The sequence below is a fragment of the Zootermopsis nevadensis genome, unplaced genomic scaffold (assembly GCF_977971745.1).
Source record: "Zootermopsis nevadensis isolate Lab colony 2312 unplaced genomic scaffold, Znev_1.0 Znev_ptg000015l, whole genome shotgun sequence".
Taxonomy (NCBI): Eukaryota; Metazoa; Arthropoda; class Insecta; order Blattodea; family Termopsidae; genus Zootermopsis; species Zootermopsis nevadensis.
This window is the reverse complement of record NW_028259147.1, coordinates 1,585,268-1,602,822: the sequence shown is the minus strand read 5'-3', so window position 1 is coordinate 1,602,822 and position 17,555 is coordinate 1,585,268. Positions and strand designations below refer to the sequence as shown.

The 17,555-nt window shown below is 36.9% G+C and overlaps 3 protein-coding genes across 8 annotated transcripts in view; 1 reads left to right on the top strand and 2 right to left on the bottom strand.

The window, feature by feature from the left end:
- Syx1A (Syntaxin 1A) overlaps positions 1–1,187 on the bottom strand; it is a 58,073-nt gene extending 56,886 nt beyond the window's left edge. For 3 of the 4 annotated variants that reach the window (XM_022071819.2, XM_022071817.2, XM_087349038.1), the window contains exon 1: positions 979–1,186. In XM_022071819.2, the coding sequence (XP_021927511.1) occupies positions 979–1,011 (33 nt within the window). In that variant the 5' untranslated portion in view covers positions 1,012–1,186. Of the gene's footprint in view, positions 1–978 lie in introns of all 4 variants that reach the window. The other variant, XM_022071816.2, reaches the window with a different exon arrangement.
- Positions 62–3,943, top strand: Ran (RAN, member RAS oncogene family). Of its 3 annotated transcripts, none has more exons than XM_022071823.2 (5): positions 62–127; positions 1,862–2,130; positions 2,699–2,887; positions 3,084–3,254; positions 3,363–3,943. In XM_022071823.2, exons 2-5 carry the CDS (start codon positions 1,888–1,890, stop codon positions 3,405–3,407), a joined length of 648 nt encoding a protein of 215 aa, XP_021927515.1. In that variant the 5' UTR covers positions 62–127; positions 1,862–1,887; the 3' UTR covers positions 3,408–3,943. The 3 variants fall into 3 exon arrangements, with proteins under 3 accessions (XP_021927515.1, XP_021927513.1, XP_021927514.1); XM_022071821.2 differs by lacking the exon at positions 62–127 and adding an exon at positions 1,279–1,432; XM_022071822.2 differs by lacking the exon at positions 62–127 and adding an exon at positions 1,478–1,637.
- Positions 3,944–4,678: 735 nt separating this feature from the next.
- Positions 4,679–12,288, bottom strand: mEFTu1 (mitochondrial translation elongation factor Tu 1). Its single transcript, XM_022071878.2, has 11 exons — positions 12,151–12,288; positions 11,393–11,445; positions 10,814–10,979; positions 10,287–10,453; positions 9,346–9,486; positions 8,757–8,901; positions 8,386–8,499; positions 7,633–7,737; positions 7,139–7,290; positions 6,759–6,904; positions 4,679–6,411 (listed from the first exon to the last, which is right to left on the bottom strand). The coding sequence occupies exons 1-11, from the start codon at positions 12,188–12,190 to the stop codon at positions 6,219–6,221; spliced, it is 1,422 nt and encodes a 473-aa protein (XP_021927570.1). The 5' UTR covers positions 12,191–12,288; the 3' UTR covers positions 4,679–6,218.
- Positions 12,289–17,555: the final 5,267 nt, after the last annotated feature.

The window sequence follows — 17,555 nt, the reverse complement described above, 5'->3', positions numbered from 1 at the left end:
ATCTGTTTACTCGGCATTGTTTTGTTACATTACTACCGTCAACAATCCGCTTTCGTTATTGTGGAAAGAGCTGAGCTGTGAATCGCTTGTAGAAGAAGTGCGTCATAGACTAGATAATTTTGTGCAGGTAAAAACGTTTTAAAATATCACAAGTACTTATCTTATATAAGAATTATTACATTACATTACATTACAGAGACGTATTTACGTCAGATTCTCCGGAACCGTGGTTCCACTGTCAACTTTTTCCATTGAACTAAAAACCAATCACTCCAACGGAATTATGACAGCACATACTTCACTCCCAGAAGGAGTCGTTTTATTATGTAAGATTAACAACATTTCTCTGTGTAGTGTTTCATCTCATACTTCATCACTAAACACACTGGAAATAAAGATAGGTTAGGATCAATCAGCGTCATCAGAACAATGGAATTTTATTACTGTAATTTACCCTAAAAGTTTGTCAATAAATTTTCAATTCAGTATCGGTCAAAAATGATGGACCTCAGCCTGACGCATTTTATAGTTAAATGAGTGTCCAACAATAAATGTTGTCAGTGGAAAAACTTATACTGTGGAATGTTGGAAACTAAAGATATGAAAAACATCAAACTGAAATTGTAAACCAAACCAGTGGCACAATAAATTTTACGATCACACCATTTCTGAAGACATTTGTAATGTATGCCCTAATAATGAATTACACTGGCGAACGTACCAACCAACTGTCACATATAAAATTCGACCTGAGAGAGCTATCACAAATTTTATAGTGGCAATTCACGTAGGCTCCTTTCATTAATGACTCGTCATTCTCTTTCACTGGCAAAGTACATCTGCCTTATCCATCACAGTTCTTTATAATATTAAAACAAAATTAGGATAATAATGAGACTGGCATTACTGTCAGGTGCTATATGTTATGGGTGGGTTAGGCTGCACTGCAAAGATGGGATGCCACTGAACTACACTCACCGCTTTCAGGGCTGCTAACCTATCCTTCGTCATCTTCTAACTGTCCAATTCACACAGTGAGGGTTCGTCTTGCTCTATATAAGCATCCCATTCACAAATATTTCCATGAAATGACACTAAAACTAAGGAAACAGACACTACAATAATAAAAATCGATACGCTTATGATTTCACTGCTTCTGCAGTGCCGTCTGTCAATGTGCGCATGCGTGAATGACGTCAACAGAATGTCGCAAAATGTGACGTAAAATATTTTATAGTTTAGTAAAGTATTGTATTTACGCGTTTAAATATTATATAAAATCACCATTTTTCATGTCATTCCTATTAATATTAAGCTTGTTATATGTTTCCGTTACTTTTAATATTATACGATTTTATGAATTAAAAGCATTGAAAGGTCCATCTTCCTTTCCGCCGAACGCCATTGTGGACCGTAACGACTTTGCACCAAGGTAAGATTTATCATACAATTTTGCGTGCATCGGTGTATGGTTTATGTCTTCACTTATGAAATAGTGTATTAATGCATTAATAAGGACGTTGGTTCAAAAATGTTACGATTTAGAGCAATAATTTATGTATATAACTAAGTTGAATTCGGTGTTGCGATACCAAATTCCTTTGATCCAACGAAAAGGCGCCATTTCCACCTTATTTGTAAGAATTCTCAGGAATAATAGTTGTATTTATTAAAAAGCACGTGGTTTATGGTTAAAATGTAAATTGAATATGTAAGAAGTATTCATATGTTTGTACAGACGAAATATATAAAACTGTATCATTGTCTTGCATCATGTGGTACAGGTTATTTTTCAAGGATGTTTGGTACAAGGAGAGTTGAGCATTTATGGGTTTTACTTAAGTTTGGTGTGAATTTATAGGCGGCAAGCTCAACGGAGTAATCATCATGGCACAAGATCCTGATATGCCTACTTTCAAGTGTGTGCTGGTTGGAGATGGAGGCACAGGGAAAACTACTTTCGTAAAACGTCATCTAACTGGAGAATTTGAGAAGAAATATGTTGCCACGTTAGGTGTAGAGGTTCATCCTCTTGTATTCCACACCAACAGAGGACCGATACGTTTCAATGTGTGGGACACTGCAGGACAGGAGAAATTTGGTGGTCTACGAGATGGCTATTATATACAGGTTAATATCATCATGTATTTACTTTTATCTAACATATTGCAGTGAATCATGATAGGTTAACTATGAAGTAACAAATCTTAATGTTTACATAATGTGATATACATTTAAACTTTCATATGAGACATGTATATCACTGTGTTTCAAGAGGTACTACTTACATTGAATTAGTAAACTCCAGCTTTTCCCAGTAGCTGCATGGTTACAAAGGGGTCTTGCTAATTAAAGTTCATAACCATTCAGATTTTATGCACAGACATGCATTGTACAAAATATTTTAGGTTTTCATAGCAGTTAAGATGAAATTGCTCTTCTGTATTGTGATGCTACGTAGACTTGTAGCTATCTACCTACGAACCTGCGCGTTATCACAACCCAGAATAGTTTTTGTCAATGTATGGTACTGTTCAACGTTAACCCCGCTTGTGGACTTTAATTCTTAAGGCTGGTTGAACCCTTTGCATATTTTAAATGATGAAACCCGCATGAATTTGACAGCTTTTTACACAACACAAGAATTTATTACTTGTGATGTATGATTTCACTATTTTGTTGGTGCATTTTGATTCAGGGACAATGCGCCATTATAATGTTTGACGTTACATCTCGAGTCACTTACAAGAATGTTCCAAACTGGCATCGTGATCTTGTTCGAGTATGTGAAAACATCCCCATTGTTCTGTGTGGGAACAAAGTAGACATCAAGGACAGAAAAGTGAAAGCAAAAAGCATCGTGTTTCACAGAAAGAAGAATTTGCAGGTACGGAATATTTCTACGCTTACATGTCTAATCTGTATGATGTCATCACTGATGAATCAGACGTACTTATTGCAATGTGAATGAGGACTTAAGATCTGTCCCTCTAATCTGAGATGATACTATGGGTTCAGTTGCAGTATGATGACTTCCAGTAAAAATTTATATTAAGTCGTAGAATCCTTTTTTTATTTTCCAGTATTACGACATCAGCGCGAAGAGCAACTACAACTTCGAGAAACCTTTCCTTTGGTTGGCAAGGAAACTGATTGGCGATCCAAATCTTGAATTTGTGGCAATGCCTGCGCTGGTGCCACCAGAGGTGACGATGGACCCCAACTGGCAGCTACAGATCGAGAAGGACCTAAAGGTTGGTGTTTTTTAAAGAATAAAAAAGTTCAAATCTTGTTTAAGTTCATTTTGTAAGTTAAGTAAATATGACATTTAACTTGTGTTAACTGTGATTTTTCTGATGCAGGAAGCTCAAGAGACGGCCCTTCCGGAGGATGATGAAGATCTGTAAATATTTTAATGTTTGTGTTCATTTAAGTGCAAATTTCAAGTCAACTGCAAAATCACATTTGCCTTGTATATTTACATCATGCTGAAATTGTTAAATATATTGCATTGAAAATCAGATTGAGGACAAATTTCAAATGTTTGATTATTTGAGTTGTGTGCTATTTCTTGATGCCTGTTGTGAGCTGTATGGATGGAGTGCATATTAGAGGACTGTTTACTATTTTTATAGACCAGAGGAGTGAATATTGATGCATTTGGGTGTTTGTTTTGAGGTATATTTAACGAAGTGTAGTTTGCAACAGTTTCTCAGCATGTTCTGTAACATACTATAAAAGTTACACTATCATATTTTACTCTGGTGTATTTTGTTTTCCATCGAGCTTTATTTTAAAAGCCTTGGTTTGAAGGCAGTCATCAGGTTAATTTCTAAAGAAAAACTTTGTGGTATACGTTTTTTCTGTAGAAATTGGTTTTGTCTTGAAAACTGATTAATGTATAAAATGGAATAAAATAAACTTTGTACTGGCCTGCAAAGTATTTTTGAGTGTTTTATTACATAAATCTTACTGTATGCTCCTGTAAAAGTTAGGATAGTTTGAGGTTATGTGCTCTGTATTATGTTGGGAGTTCCTCCAATTCCAGATACAGTCGTTACAACTATATTCTTGAAAATTTTTTGGTTTTAATTAAATGGGAAGTCTGAAAGGCATGAATTTTAAAAGAAGCTGATCAAAACGTGTATCTTTCTGCCCTTCCATTTTTTGACTTGTGGTTTACAAGATAAATTTATATTTCTTTTGGACATAATCTTGAAACATTCAAGAGAATTATTACATTTCATACTTATAAACTGCGTCCCCGCCGTAGCCGCGCGGTCTGAGACATCATGCTTCGGACCGGCGATACGGAATGCGCGCTGGTTCGAGTCTCGGGGGAGAAGAAATTTTCTCGTGAGCTTTCGACCAGTGTATGGGACCGGTGCCAACCCAGCATCATGAGGAAATTGGGGAGCTACAATGAGTAGCGTAATCCGGTCAGGTAAGCTAGCAATGGCTGGGGGTTTGTCATGCTGACCACATGTCACCCTATATCTGGTTGGATGATCGTTCACCTCTGCTTAGGCATGTGAACGTGAGGCCAGCAGTCAAGCTAGTCAGCTTTGGCTCTCTGGAGCTGTTACGCCACGGATTTAATTTTTTACTTATAAACTGCATACAGAACATTTACCCATGTAAAATGGAACCAATGCTGGAATACAGTACAGAATGAAACTGTTTTGTAACAAAACGGAGAACTATATTTCAATTGATTTGTGATACAGCAAACACAAAGTTACTAAAGTTGATTAACACTTTTCATACATTACAATTAGCTGCAAACACTTTTGCACCTCTACTACGAACACTAACACAGTCATATATTATAATAAGTAAACTTCAATGTAATGCATGACTTCTAGGACAATGTGTTGTTATTAGAGATTCAAGTTCATGCGTGCTAGAATTCAATAGTTCAACCTGTACTCTTCTAAGGGCATTTAGTTAAAATTAAAGTTCCACTTCGAAAGAGGACCTGAATATCAAGGCACTGACCCTTCTTACAGGAATTTGAGATCATGAAAATTTGGGGGCTGCCACACCTGATAAATCAAAACTTTGTTTACACCAGGAATACTTGTCCTATATATGATTTGGCTTAAATATGGAGTGAGTGCAAACAGAACATCATCAAGTGATAGCATGCTGTCCTTTCACTGGCTAACTGGCCGGGGAAATCCCCCTTCATGTGATTCACACAATGTTCATGAGTTAACACACTGCAGAAATCACATATTTTAAGCGCATGCCAAAGATATGCAGACCCGATCATGTATGTTAATTAAACCATAGGATAAGCTCTTTGGTTTTAAATTACCAATATTTGTTTTGGTGTGTCATTACAGCAAGGATATTCAAAGTGGATATTACATACTCTAAGCCAGTGGTATTCAACCTGGAGTATGTAAAATTTAAAAAAATTATATATTATTTTATGATAAACACTGAATAATCAGAAATGTAATTTATTTTAGATGTAGATTATATACTATGCATAACATGAATTATACACCAACTTTGGGGATACAAAGTTGAAGGGAAATTATATCTGGGGGTACGCGAACAAAAAAAGGTTGAATACCACTGCTCTAAGCTATTGACAGAATCATTAAATCACAAACAAGTAAATAAATCCTTAAATCAAATTGATCAATAAAGGAATTCTTACCTTCCTTGGTTACAAATTTGATACAAAACAAAAAGCACAGATTATATACAAGTTCCATTATATGAGATATATATGATATTTTAATTGTGAAGAAACTCAAAATTAGTCGTTAGCTATAATATCCCACTGCTATCAACACAGGAACTTGACACTTGAAATGGGATTATTGTATTAAATGCAAAACGTGATCTTATTTACTGTGTTCACTAAAATATATGGACTCTGAAAGGATTTACGAAACCTGCCTAGTCTAGTCAAAATAAAGCTACACGATTGGCTCCTGATGTCAGTATGTATTCACAAAACAATTTTACATACACGTCAGCTCAGAGAATGCACTCACCGAAAAGACACGTGATATTACTGAGCCCAGATTTCCTCACACGTTTATTTTGCCATGGAAGTCATGCATTTATATTATAAACAATAGGACTGAACAAATTCTGTCATCCTTGAACTCGTTCAAAGCAACGTTCTCTTCACTTACATATTAGCTATCGATGGAGTTTTGCTTAATGTTCGCTTGTGACCAAGCAGCTAACTGAGCCTATCCTGTCTGTGCAGTTGCCGCCGCCGCCTGGCATGCTCTCTTTCCTTCTACAATCAACAGTCTCTCCTTCTCGCTAAGGCCTAGCATCACTTTTGTAACAACACCTGTTCCCAGAGTCAATGTACCATCTCGAAGGGTAAACCTCTGACCTTGTTCCAAAACCATGGGTTTAAATAATCTCAAAACCAACCTGAAATTAAAAGTGAAATTACAGTATGAACTACGCACAATAAACAAAAGAACAGGTCATAAGTTCATTATAACTCTGTGCATACAATGAGTATTTGACTATTCAATAAATTTCTTACCGTTATGGACACCAATATTCACCACCACAAAAGCCAACCATTGGACTCCGAGTCATTTCACACAAAATATTTCTACTTTTCTTTTGGTTTCTGTCCAAAACTTTGTGTTGCTTTCTTGTTTGTCACACCAATGTCCTTTTTGATTGAAACTGCTTCACACAACGCTGCATGTCAATTATTATTCAACCCAAAGTTATAACTATTACTCGTGTTTTTACATTACACTTACTTGGAATCCTCCCCAGGCATAACCATTTCCTTATCAGGAATAATGATTTGTACTGCAACATCCCATGTTCTCGAGAACATCTGAAGTTGAATGTATGATGTGAAGGGTTTCGCTCGACCACCTTCTTCCTTACTTAAAATATACACCTGAAAAAATGTATAGTTATAAAAGTGGTCATACTTTACACAGCAACAGAAAATGTTCTACTGCCTCTGGAACCACGTAGCTGCTAAAAAGCCTGCAACAGTCTAGGTAGAAGTTTATTAACCTCAGAATAAATATGGTTTAAACATTACCAAAAAGACAACATAAGTAAAATTAGCAACTGAAACACAATTCTCAATAAAGTACAGTCCAATACCTTGATGTGCCTGTATTACCTGAGCTTCAACATGATCTTGGGCCTTTACCGAGCCTGGTTTACACATTATCATCCCACGACGAATGTCTTCTCTTTTTATCCCTCTTACCAGTGCACCTAATTGGTCACCTGCATGCGCTTCTTCTAGGATTTGGTGGAACATTTCAACACCTATTGCAACAAATTTTAGAATTACCACTCCCATTCAAATTTAAGAAAATCACAAGCGTAAAGAACGAAAGCTATATCGCATAATACATTTTTAACAGTAATATCAAAATGTTGTTGCTGTTATGTTTTGTATGGGTGTGAAATTCAAAAGATTGGAAATTTCTTGACTGGCTGAGCAACTAACAGCTTTTCAATGACTCTACACCATGTAATCGGTTGTTATTGCTACTGTTATTATGACCCTTTTCTGACAGCATTAATCTGCATGTAATTAGAGTGCATATATGGTATATAATTAATTATGAAATATACTTGTATACGAGTACACAAGAAAATACTTACCTGTAACTGTACTCTTCATCGTCTTGTTGTGTCCGACGAATTCACATTCATTTCCTTTCTTAATAACTCCTCTTTCCAGTCTACCTGTGACTACAGTTCCACGGCCTAGACAAAAAATTTCAGAAAGCACATCACGATAAAATAAAAAAAAAAGATCTATTACTTCATGGGTGATTGAAAAAAGTCAATCTTACTTATATGCAGTGAACATACGTCATTACTGTACGTGACTACAGACCTCAGTTCTATTAATAATCATCTTCCTTGTGAACCGAAACATAAAAAATGCTCTGATGAATATCCAGGCTATGGGGTAGCCGAACTTGTCCATAATTACGGTGATAAGGATAACAGAGGGTAGATCAGGCTAATAGTGAGTCATCAACTTGGGACTGAAGTTTTCTTAGAAGAAATTCACATGCTCTGGATCTATTTTCCATCAGCCAACATATTCATAAGCGATCATACAGCAACAAGCTGTATCATGAACTTATTGGGTAATGTAGCCAGGTAGCGAGCGATTTCAGGTGACCACATAATCGAGAGAGAAGATTGCAATAATTCTGTGGCTTTATATGGCTACAAACACACGACATTTGAAAAATTTTCTCAAATATCAAAAGAAAATAAGTCTTACTACATGTTTCTTCCAAGTAACAAACTTAAAATCATTACAAGCATCTACTATCTAGGTGGACAAGAGATTTCTAGAAAGGTGGTAAAGAAGAGAAAATAATCTGACCCGTGACTTACCTGGGATCGAATACACATTTTCAACTGGAAGAAGGAATGGTTTATCAAGTTCTCTCGTTGGTGTTGGGATGTGACTGTCTATGTTTTCTAGCAAGCTCATTATAGAATCAGCACCTAAAATTATACCCAATACAGTAAATAAAGTCTCAGTATAATGAACTTTTGTGGACAACAAATTATATTTGTAATAATAAAATTCAGTTATAACAAAGGCAACAAAAAATTAATAATGGGAGATCTGTTGTTTCTACAAAGGATAACACATTTTTCTCAAACATGTGTCATGTCATGTGTTCACAATATTTGTGAGTGTAAAAATGGCGACAAATTTGAATCCCAGCTGGGACTGTTCTGCATGCTGAATTGCTTACCAATCTCTGGATTTTTGCCTTCAAGAGCACATAAAGCTGACCCCTTAACAACAGGAGCATTGTCTCCATCATAGCCCATCTCCGTCATTAGTTCTCGTATCTCCATTTCCACTAATTCCACCATCTCCTGGTCAGCTGCATCAATCTAAAGTCAAAATCTCACAGTGAGCCATTTTACAAAAGCACGATGCAATAAAGAATCGAAATATAACTGAACTGAAATACAAATAAACACATTTTGTTGGAGTATAAACCAAGAAACCTGAAGACAAACAGCCAGTGACTTAACCAGTTAGAATAAATTAACCATTTTCCATCATGAGTATATCAATTCCTACGTGCATCAAACTATAAGCCCCCAGGTGATGGCTGTTTTCAATTTTACCAAAATGGTTCGCAGAGTTATTTCCTTCAACAGCATAAGATCATACAACTATTCTTTGCGTGTATGTTCTTATTTATTAAAATACTAGCATCTTTCACTTTCTAAAAATATTTCCATCGATTCTTTTATCATGTCTGACCCCAACAAATTTGGAATAAACATAAAATTCTATAAAAAAAATCTCCATTTTCTAAATAATTATACCTTGTTAATAAATACGACAATATGATTGATACCGATCTGCTTCGCGAGCAGTAAATGCTCTCGTGTTTGTGGCATAGCTCCATCAGTTGCAGCTACTACAAGAATCGCTCCATCCATCTGGGCTGTACCAGTAATCATATTCTGAAAACAGCAAATCATGAGCGTATTACCAACTGAGCTATTAGAGTTATGACAATATATAACCTGTCGCAGCACATTTATAGAAGACCTAGGTTTGTAAAGTCGTCCCAGGGGGAATAAAGGTTTAGTTCCACCAATTCTTAACTCCTTGGTTAGCTTCAAGCCCTGGCTGCTTTATCACCGAAGTACTCACGAGAGGTTGGATTGACCTCACAGCCATTCCGGATGCAGCAGCAAACAGAAAAAAGTACTTGTGGGTTATCGAGACACATCACTTTAAAAATAGGTTAGGTTAGGTCAGGTTAGGATAGGTTAGGTTAGGTTAGGCTAATGTGTGTGGATAAATGACATATAGTTGAAAGTTATTATATTTTATTTCAATAAATGACAACTAACCTAACCTATTTTTAAAGCGATGTGTTCCGATAGCCCACAAGTACCCAGAAAAATCTTGCCCTTCAAAGAATTGAACCCCAGTCATCTATCCCACAGTATAGTCACACAAATGTTTTGCTTAAATTCAAAACTACTGAATATATGATTTGATCGTGGTAAGGTCAGTGTTCCAAGCATGGACTAACGCAGTTTTTCTTCACATAACTTACACATATGCATGATATTACTTCATAACTGGATCCAAATTACAATCAAATTGAAAATCTTATCTTGCCTTTAGCTTAAACAAACATAAAGAACATAATTCAATCAATGTCCTCCATCCAGAACAGGCGAATGGGAGCTAGATGAATACAGTATGGAATAAATAAAAAACCTGTAACCAAGACACATGAAAATATTACCTTTATATAATCTGCGTGTCCAGGGCAGTCTGTGTGGCCATAATGTCTGTTTGTTGTCTGATACTCGATATGAGCAACGTTGATAGTGATACCACGAGCCCTTTCCTCTGGGGCATTATCAATTTCAGCATAGCCCTTCAGCTTTGCAAGTGCTTTATCAGCTAAGACTAAAATAAAGAAAAATAATTCAATTATGATGTTTCAAAACCTCATAATCCAAATGGATCCAATCCACTTCTACAAAGCCCTTTTACTGCACATTCACATGCGACCTTCCTAATTAAAACTTCCCCGACACACAGGCAAATGACTAATATAACGTTAAAGCTAATGCCCAGATAGTTAACACTACACAATACATGTCTCTGCACAAATGCCTTACATTAATGTAAGATCTGTTACTCTTGTTTCTAGGCAAATGAAGCTAACAATGACACATTTGAAAAAGAAAATGTAAAATTAGGTAACTCATATCCACAAACAGAAAACTTTATGGATGAAAATTAACTAGTAAAACTGTATGTTACCTTTTGTAATAGCTGCTGTGAGGGTAGTTTTTCCATGATCTACATGGCCAATAGTCCCTACATTGCAATGTGGTTTGTCGCGTGAAAATACCTTCTTCTCCGTGGCATAACAACGCTGAAAATTTGATGCTGGAAGAAACCACTTTGTTACCTTCACATTATGATGCTGAAATTAAGGAAATTGGAATAAACATAATGAGAATAAAATTAAAATTAAAGGCAGAACAATGTGTGGAGATAAGAGTTTAAAATTCTGATCTATCCAATTAGTCTAACTCTGTTATACCAATTTCACAAGTCTGTGTTCCATGTGCAAATTAACAGCCATTCCATCTAAACAAATATGATCAACAGCAAACTAATTACAAAAATGTCAAAAAAAAAGAGGATATACACACATTTAGGAATAAATGAACCATTTTCTGCCTTCCCTTAAAAATTCTGTCATCACTCATTATGAGAAATAGTTAAAATTCCCCGATACAACTGTAGCTATAAATGGACTGAGTGAAGACAATAAATGCACCACATAAAATACAACTGCCTCAAAAAACTATTACCATGTTCAATGTTACTTACGTATTTAGTAATTTCTCCGCCAAATAAAATCTGTTTTATTGTCCGCTGTACAACTGAAAGAGAAAACACAGTTCTTTCACAAACCAGGACTTACTCAATGCAACTCCTACTAGTTACAAAATCCTTAAACAAGAACAATTTATAGCTATTTACTTTTCCTTAAATGCTACAGCCTATTCAGTGAGGCTAGCATGAAGTATAAATGTTCAGTTATACAACTAATAGTAACAATTCACTGCATACAAAAAGTTGTACAACTAAATTTGAGTGATGATTTTTAATTCGGTATTTATGTGTTTGGTAGCCTTGGCCCTAGATTTACATAAACTGCTGCCATCATGGTGAATAATGAAAACAAATATATTTTATGTAGGATATGAAGGCTTAATGACAGTATAAGTTTTGGTTGCGGTCTTTTGGGTTGTTTTACCATGTAGTCTTATGGTTTTATAGAAACATTCTGAAGGAACATGCTGCCTCCAAATTCATTCCTAAGGACGAATGCTGCACAGATTCACAACCCAAAAGACCTTTAGTATCAACAAAGAAATTAAAAATCATTATTTCTAAATATGCGACATGTCTTGTGCTCTACAAAGTAACCTTACCTAACCTCACAACACGCGGCAATAAGCCCTACTCCACGTACAATATATAAATGTACACAAACAATCCAGCCTTCTGAAAATCAAATTTTTACGTATCTTTAATATATTAACTAGCCGTATTTAAACAAAGAGACATTTACACTTTCTTACCGGGACTTAAGATAACTCTTGCCGACATCCAGGCAGCCATCTTCTCGCTTTTCTGGAACTTATTCGTTTCCGTTGACGACACATAATATTATCACACAACTACTGCGCTGAGCCCCATACACGTAATCATGTCCTATCATCAACAGATGGCAGAAATGTTTCAAAAAACCGATTAAGTAAGCCTGAAGGTCGCTATTGCTATCGACTTCGAATCGATTTTTTTTAAACAATTATTCTGATTGAAATTTTTCATTGTCGACAGCTACAAACTCCCTGGTACAATTAGGGGTACGCTTAAGGGGACTCGGAGGGGCTCGCGTGAGCTTCTTATTAATTTTGGCTAATTATCCGAGCCCTTTGTTGTCGACACAGAATATATATTTTTATGATATTCCCCTCTAACATACGCAAATTTCTCCATTCGTGGTATCCATCCCTTCACACATTTTTTCGTTTTCAGTACTTTATACTTATTTCAAAGTATATTTAAGCTAAGTTTCGCACACATACAGGACAAGACGGGAAAGCTGTAATCCTACCTCGACGCACAGAATTTTCACATTTGCGTTCTTTGCACCTTGCATTAAGCATGCTCCTAGATGACAAAGAATATAAAATTTCATACATAAATTATCCTCTGTAATCACTGCCACAAGGATCGTGAAAAAAAAAGCGTTGAATAACGCCACTATTATGCAGTTATATTACGTACATATTTAAGCTAACATTTCAAATTGCGAAAGACTTTTGCAAATGTTAATTTATGAAAGCAGTACACGAACTGTTTTTGATATCTCTGTGCGAAATTTTATAAGTAATAATAACTTTAAGTGTTCAACAAGACATTTTTACATGCGGTGAGACCCAACGATACGCGAATCATCTTTGCCTTGTAGGATCTTAGGTTTTTAATCCATCTTTACCTTTCTTACAACAGGTCAGAACAGATTCAGGAAGTCATTATTTGCACATGAAGAAAATAGATTAGTGCCAGATCTCTTTCCTATAAGAAGTCAAAATGTAGGAGATAACGGGTTAGCAATTTAGCTTTACAAATGCGTCTGTTAACAAACAAAATTACTTCATCGCACGTAGCAGTCCATTAGGTAATGAACCTTTGGTTTCCTTAAAATAGGGAATGTATGTTGACTAGCTCTTCCTTCTCGAAGGTATCACCACCTTGTCGAAGGCAATCTGCCGGGTGAGGAGGCTTGCGTGCTCAAATGACCCTTAGGGCTATGCCGGCCTGAGCTTCGGCTCATGGTAGGGTCACCCAAGCCGGACAGGTCTAAGGAGATGCGCTAGACTAAGAGTGATACCCTGGTCCTCCAGGTTGGGGGTTGGGTGTAGGGCTAACAACCTTTCACCTTTAAAAAAAATATGTGTTACGAAAAAATCAACCAAGCCTCGGATCAGGACGGACTCTTTGGCACGACCACGGCAATTGAAAAAGGACATGAGATTTGGTACCTGGAACATTAGGAGCCTCTATAGGGCTGGGGCACTGAAATCAGTGTGTAGGGAATTAGGGAATTATAAGTTAGACTTAGTGGCAGTGCAGGAAGTGCGATGGGAGGGGGAGGGCACGATCCCAGTGGACAATTTTACATTTTTCTATGGAAAGGGGAATGACAATCATCAGCTAGGGACGGGTTTTTTTGTTCATAGCAGAATTAGGGCAGCAGTTAAGAGAGTAGAATTTGTTAGTGACAGGTTGTCTTACGTAATTTTGGAAGGACGTTGGTGCGACATCATTGTCCTTAATGTTCATGCCCCAACTGAAGACAAAAGCGATGATATCAAGGATAGCTTTTATGAAGAATTGGAATCAGTATTTGATACATTTGGCAAGTATCACATGAAAATTCTGCTAGGAGATTTCAATGCAAAAATTGGGAGGGAGGATGTCTTCAAACCCACAATAGGCAGCGAGAGTCTCCATGCACTTAGTAATGATAATGGCGTCAGAGCAGTGACCTTCGCTACGTCAAAAGATTTAATTGTAAAAAGTACAAAATTTCCACACCGTGATGTTCATAAATACACTTGGACTTCCCCAGATGGCAGAACACACAATCAAATAGATCATGTTTTAGTAGATAAGAGAAGGCAGACAAATGTAATTGATGTGAGATCATTCAGAGGAGCAGATTGCGACACTGATCATTATCTGGTGGTAGCAAAAGTGAGGGAGCGGCTTTCAGTAAGTAGACGAACTAAACAAAATTTTGACACAGAAAGATTTGATTTGAAAAAATTAAGTGAGGGAGAGGCAAAGGAACAATATCAAGTTGAAATTTCGAATAGGTTTCAAATTTTAGAGACAAATGAGGATAATGAAAGTGTGGACATCAACAGGGAGTGGGAAAATGTCAGAAACTGCATCAAAATTTCAGCAAAAGAGAAACTAGGATACTACAGGAGAAAGCAAAATAAACCGTGGTTTGATGAAGAATGTTCAAAATTAATAGATCGAAGGAAGCAAACAAAATTTCAATGGTTGCAGGACCCAAACAAAACAAATGCGGATAATCTATGTAACGTGAGACGTGAGGCTAGTAGAACCTTTAGGACTAAGAAAAGGGAATACCTGAAGGGCAAAATTGCTGAACTTGAGACAAATAATAAGGAAAAAAACATCAGAGACCTGTACAGAGGCATTAATAACTTTAAGAAAGGATATCAACCCCAGACTAATTTGGTAAAGGATGATAGTGGCAATTTGCTTGCAGATCCAATAAAAATTGTGAATAGGTGGAAAAATTTCTTTAGCGAGCTCTTAAATGTTCATAATACTGGTGATATTAGACAGATTAAAATGCATACAGCTGAACTGTTGGTGCCAGAACCTAGCTTAGATGAAGTGGAACTAGCCATTGGGAAGTTGAAAAGTTATAAATCTCCAGGAATTGATCAGATTCCGGCCGAATTAATTAAAGCAGGTGGCAAAGGGTTGCATATGAGGATCCATAAGCTTATTCAGTTAATTTGGGATAAGGAAGAGATGCCACATCAATGGAAGGAATCCATAATTATTCCTATTTATAAGAAGGGGGACAAGACTGAGTGTGGTAATTACCGAGGAATATCGCTGCTATCAACCTCATACAAAATTCTATCCAACATTCTTTTGGCAAGATTAACCCCATATGCGAATGAAACTATTGGGGATCATCAGTGTGGGTTCAGACGAAACAGATCAACGATTGATCAGATCTTTTGCATTCGTCAGATACTAGAGAAAAAATGGGAGTTCGGTGGGACTGTACATCAGTTATTTATAGATTTCAAAAAAGCCTATGACTCTGTGAAGAGAGAAGTGCTATATAATATTCTTATTGAATTTGGTATACCAAAGAAGCTAGTGGGTCTAATAAAAATGTGCTTAAATGAAACCTGCAGCAAAATTCGAGTAGGTAAATATGTATCTGAGACATTCCTCATCAAGAACGGTCTAAAACAAGGAGATGCTTTGTCTCCCTTGCTCTTTAACTTTGCGCTAGAATACGCCATCAGGAAGGTCCAAGGTAGGCAGGAGGGTTTGCAATTGAACGGGACACATCAGCTATTGGCATATGCTGATGATGTTAATTTATTGGGGGACGATATAAATACAATAAAGAGGAACGCAGAAGTTTTACTAGAGGCTGGTAGACAAGTGGGGCTGGAAGTAAATTCAGAAAAAACTAAGTACATGTTAGTATCTCGTCATCAGAAGACAGGCGGGCAAAATTATCTTAGGGTAGCTAATAAATCCTTTGAAAGGGTTACAAAGTTCAAATATTTGGGAACAACAATAACAAATCAAAATGATACTTGTGAGGAAGTTAGGAGGAGACTAAATTCCGGAAATGCTTGCTACTTCTCAGTCCAAAATATTTTGTCTTCCCGTCTGATTTCTAAGAACCTGAAAATTAAAGTATACAAAACAATAATCTTGCCTGTTGTTTTGTATGGGTGCGAAACATGGTCTCTCACTCAGAGGGAGGAACACAGATTGCAGGTGTTTGAGAATCGGGTGTTGAGGAGGATATTTGGGCCTAAGAGGGAAGACGATGGGGCGTGGAGAAAACTGCACAATGACGAGCTTAAAAATCTGTACTGCTCCCCCAGTATTGTGAGGGTGATTAAGTCGAGAAGAGTGAGATGGGCGGGACATGTAGCGCGCATGGATGGGACAAGAGGTGTGCACCGGGTACTGGTTGGGAAACCTGAAGGGAAGAGACCGCTGGGGAGACCTAGACGTAGATGGGAGGATAATCTCAGGCGGGATCTATGGGAGATAGGAGTTGAAGGAAACTGGATTTTGTTGGCCCAGGACAGGGTCCGGTGGAGGGCTTTGGTTAATTCGGTGATGAACCTTCGGGTTCGGTAAGCCATCTAGTTAGTTAGTTAGTTATGTTGACTAGCTGAGTGGTGATTTCACGGGAATAGGTCGTGTCTCGTATACTGAAACCTGGAAACCGTATCTTCAGGGACAAAACAAAGATCAAAATGTGATTCAAGCTCACAGTTGAGTTAACTACAAGCTGCAGGAAGTGAAAACCTGTTGATACTTCAAGCTGAGTGATACAAAAAGGTAAGGACACTTAAACGTACAGGATTTTCAAACATAACATAACGGTATGAAGTCAAAGATCATACCTAGGCTACATGTTTTTGACTTTACTTACCCTGTCCCTTTCAGAGTTTCATAACAAAACGTACGGGATCATTACCCAGATCAGCACTTCAAATCTCCATCTCTTTCTGACGAAACTCTAATACATAACGAACTGAAAATGCTTTTCTCATGGAAGATACAAGAAATTAGAGTTCTGGCCAAGATACCCTTTGAAAACGCCTGTCTCTTAGGTTGTGATGTGAACTTAAAGATGGATTCCAAAGTTTCGGAGGAACATACTACCTTCATCTTCAGCGGTGAATTTACCATCTCCACCTACAAGTCCACACAGTATCATGACCCGTAATATCACCATCTTCATCTTCACAAAACGAAGCTTATATTACCTTAATTAGACAGGCATCTGTGAATTGAAACATTATAGATTACGCGCTGTTAAGCCGTCAAAGAATAGTGGTGCCACCTGCTTTTAAAACCAATAACTCTTCGTTTTGTATTTATGTTCGTATGATTCTCAGTGTAAACAGCGATTATTTCCTTAAACAGCGTTAACCAGTTGATCTTCGTAATGATGAAGTGCTGTGTCTTCTTCGCGGTACGGACTGAATTCTTAAATATTATTTAGATACCTACTCAGTGTATCCATGGATTTCCTATGATTCTCACAATATAAACAGCGATTATTTCCTTAAACAGCGTTAACCAGTTTATCTACGTAATGGTGAAGTGTAGTGTTTTCTTCGCGGTACGGACTGAATTCTTAAATATTATTTAGATACCT